Raw genomic sequence first — 2,310 nt, forward strand, 5'->3', positions numbered from 1 at the left:
GAGGACGGCTCGGAACCCTCAGTCCCCGACGGTTTGTGGGGGCGCTTGGAGGGCTTGTCGGTGGCACTGGGCGGTTTGGAGCCACGGGCCACATCGGGGGTGGTAGAAGGGGTCCCGGCCGGGACGCACACCACACTAGGGATCGCGGCTCTCCCACATCCCACGCTGGAGACGCTGGCTCGGGAAGATGAGGCGGCGGGGGCCGCAGGCGGCAAGGATTATGACCGCGAGCCTCCCTCCTGCATCTTTCCCAGGGCGATAGCTGAAGTAAGCCGGGACTCACGGTTTTTCCGCGCCTGGGAAGAGAGGGACCTGCACAGCAGGCATGCCTTGGTATCGTGGTCCTTGCCGAGGCAGAGCAGGCAGGAGGAGTGCGGGTCCTGGACGGGCACCTTGCCTCCGCAAATGTCGCACTTTTTAAAGGGTGCAGGCATTTTCGAGGTCGTCAAGCCGTGTAGGGAGATCCAAAAACGAAGTCAACAGTCCGAAAGTCCGAAGTTACCAGGGGCGGGAGACAAAGAATGGTCAAGAAACAGTCCGAGGTCAAAAAGCGAAAGTGATTCCAAGCAAGCAAAGCAAGCGAAAGTTCCTCTGAAGCAGCTAGCGCGGCGGAAAAAAGGAACTGGGGAAAAGAGCGGGAAGGCAGGGGCCTTATAACAGGTGGGCGGAGTTACCGCCAAAAAGTTTCAATATGTTGCAGAGTGAACTCTGCCCAGTGATTCCAGTAGGTTCCGAGCAGCACTGCGCAGGCGCAGTGAAACCCATTTGTATGATTCGCAGAGACCACGAAGAAGAAGAACCTTTTTTCTTCTGTCTTTAGAGCCTGTTGGCTTGCCCTTTGTCACCAAGGTCTGTTAGTGAGCTCAGTCAAGTGGGCCTATAGTTACCTAGAGAGCTCTGGGCTACTAGCTCCTTTCAGAGCCATGTCTCTGACTCACTTCTTCTATGCAAAAGTTCCCACAAGCCTCTTAAAGAACAAAAAATTAAAAGAAGACGTGATAAAGGAGACGCCCTCCAACACTGTTCCTAGGCCACCTTCTCCGCTACTCCAAAACCTCCTTGACTAGAAAAAAAATTGAATTTATTCATGTGAGAAGTTATATAAACAGTGACCTACAGTTTAAAGGTTTAAGAATTCACCCAACTAATGGACACAGGCAGCCAATCCTTTCCCTTTGCAAGGAAAATCGAACAGAAAAACTAACAGAAGAACACCTGATCAGGTAACCATCTGTGGAGCCCATAAATGCCCCCTGTCTGCCTGCCCCCCCCCCCTCACAGGAAATTATCAAGATGTAGGAAGGCTGTCCACCAACTAAAAAGATTCCATAATGCTGGTATTTCTATAGTTTCTCTTTAATGTGGACTTCTTTATGACTGAAAAGGTGTGAAATTTCAGAAAAAAATCTTTTCTACAGTCCTGTCTGTATAGTTTGTCTCCTCTATGGATTCATAATCAAAAGGTGTGAATTTTGAGAAAAGTATTTCAGATATAAAAATTGAATGATTTTGCTCCTCTGCGTATTCTCTGATGCTTCAAAAGATGACAGGTTTGAGCAAAACATTCCCCACACTCTTCACATTTTTATGGTTTCTCTCCTCTATGGACTCTCTGATGCTTCACAAGGTCTGACTTCCGAGAAAAACCTTTCCCACACTGCTGGCATGTGTATGGTTTCTCTCCTGTGTGCACTCTCTGATGGGATAGAAGATTTGACCTCTGAGAAAAACCTTTCCCACACTGCTGGCATGTGTAAGGTTTCTCTCCTGTGTGCACTCTCTGATGGACCACAAGAAAAGATTTCATAGCAAAAGCTTTCCCACACTGGTGACATGTGTATGGTTTCTCTCCTGTGTGGATTCTTTGATGTTTCACAAGATCTGACTTGTAAGCAAAACCTTTCCCACACTGCTGGCATGTGTAAGGTTTCTCTCCTGTGTGCACTCTCTGATGGCCCACAAGTTCTGACTTGAAAGCAAAACCTTTCCCACACTGCTGGCATGTGTATGATTTCTCTCCCATGTGGACTCCCTGATGGGAACCAAGGTTTGCCTTCTGAACAAAACCTTTCCCACACTGTTGACATGTGTATGGTTTCTCTCCTGTGTGGATTTCCTGATGCTTCACAAGATGTGATGTCTGAGCAAAGCATGTCCCACACTGCTGGCAATTGTACGGTTTCTCTCCTGTGTGCACTCTCTGATGCTTCACAAGACCTGACTTGTAAGCAAAACCTTTCCCACACTGCTGGCATTTGTACGATTTCTCTCCTGTGTGCACTCTCTGATGGACCATAAGACTTGACTTGG

At 48.5% G+C, this 2,310-nt stretch overlaps 1 protein-coding gene across 1 annotated transcript; it reads right to left on the reverse strand.

The window, feature by feature from the left end:
* Nucleotides 1-1,064: 1,064 nt before the first annotated feature.
* Nucleotides 1,065-2,304, reverse strand: LOC121918448 (zinc finger protein 300-like). Its single transcript, XM_042444498.1, has one exon. The coding sequence runs from the start codon at nt 2,294-2,296 to the stop codon at nt 1,586-1,588; it is 711 nt and encodes a 236-aa protein (XP_042300432.1). The 5' UTR covers nt 2,297-2,304; the 3' UTR covers nt 1,065-1,585.
* Between the last annotated feature and the right edge of the window lie 6 nt (nt 2,305-2,310).

Source organism: Sceloporus undulatus, unplaced genomic scaffold (genome assembly GCF_019175285.1).
Source record: "Sceloporus undulatus isolate JIND9_A2432 ecotype Alabama unplaced genomic scaffold, SceUnd_v1.1 scaffold_12100, whole genome shotgun sequence".
NCBI classification, from domain to species: domain Eukaryota; kingdom Metazoa; phylum Chordata; class Lepidosauria; order Squamata; family Phrynosomatidae; genus Sceloporus; species Sceloporus undulatus.

Coding starts and splice junctions, on each gene's coding strand:
- LOC121918448 (XM_042444498.1), bottom strand. CDS start 2,296: ATGGTCCATCAGAGAGTGCACACAGGAGAGAAATCGTACAAATGCCAG.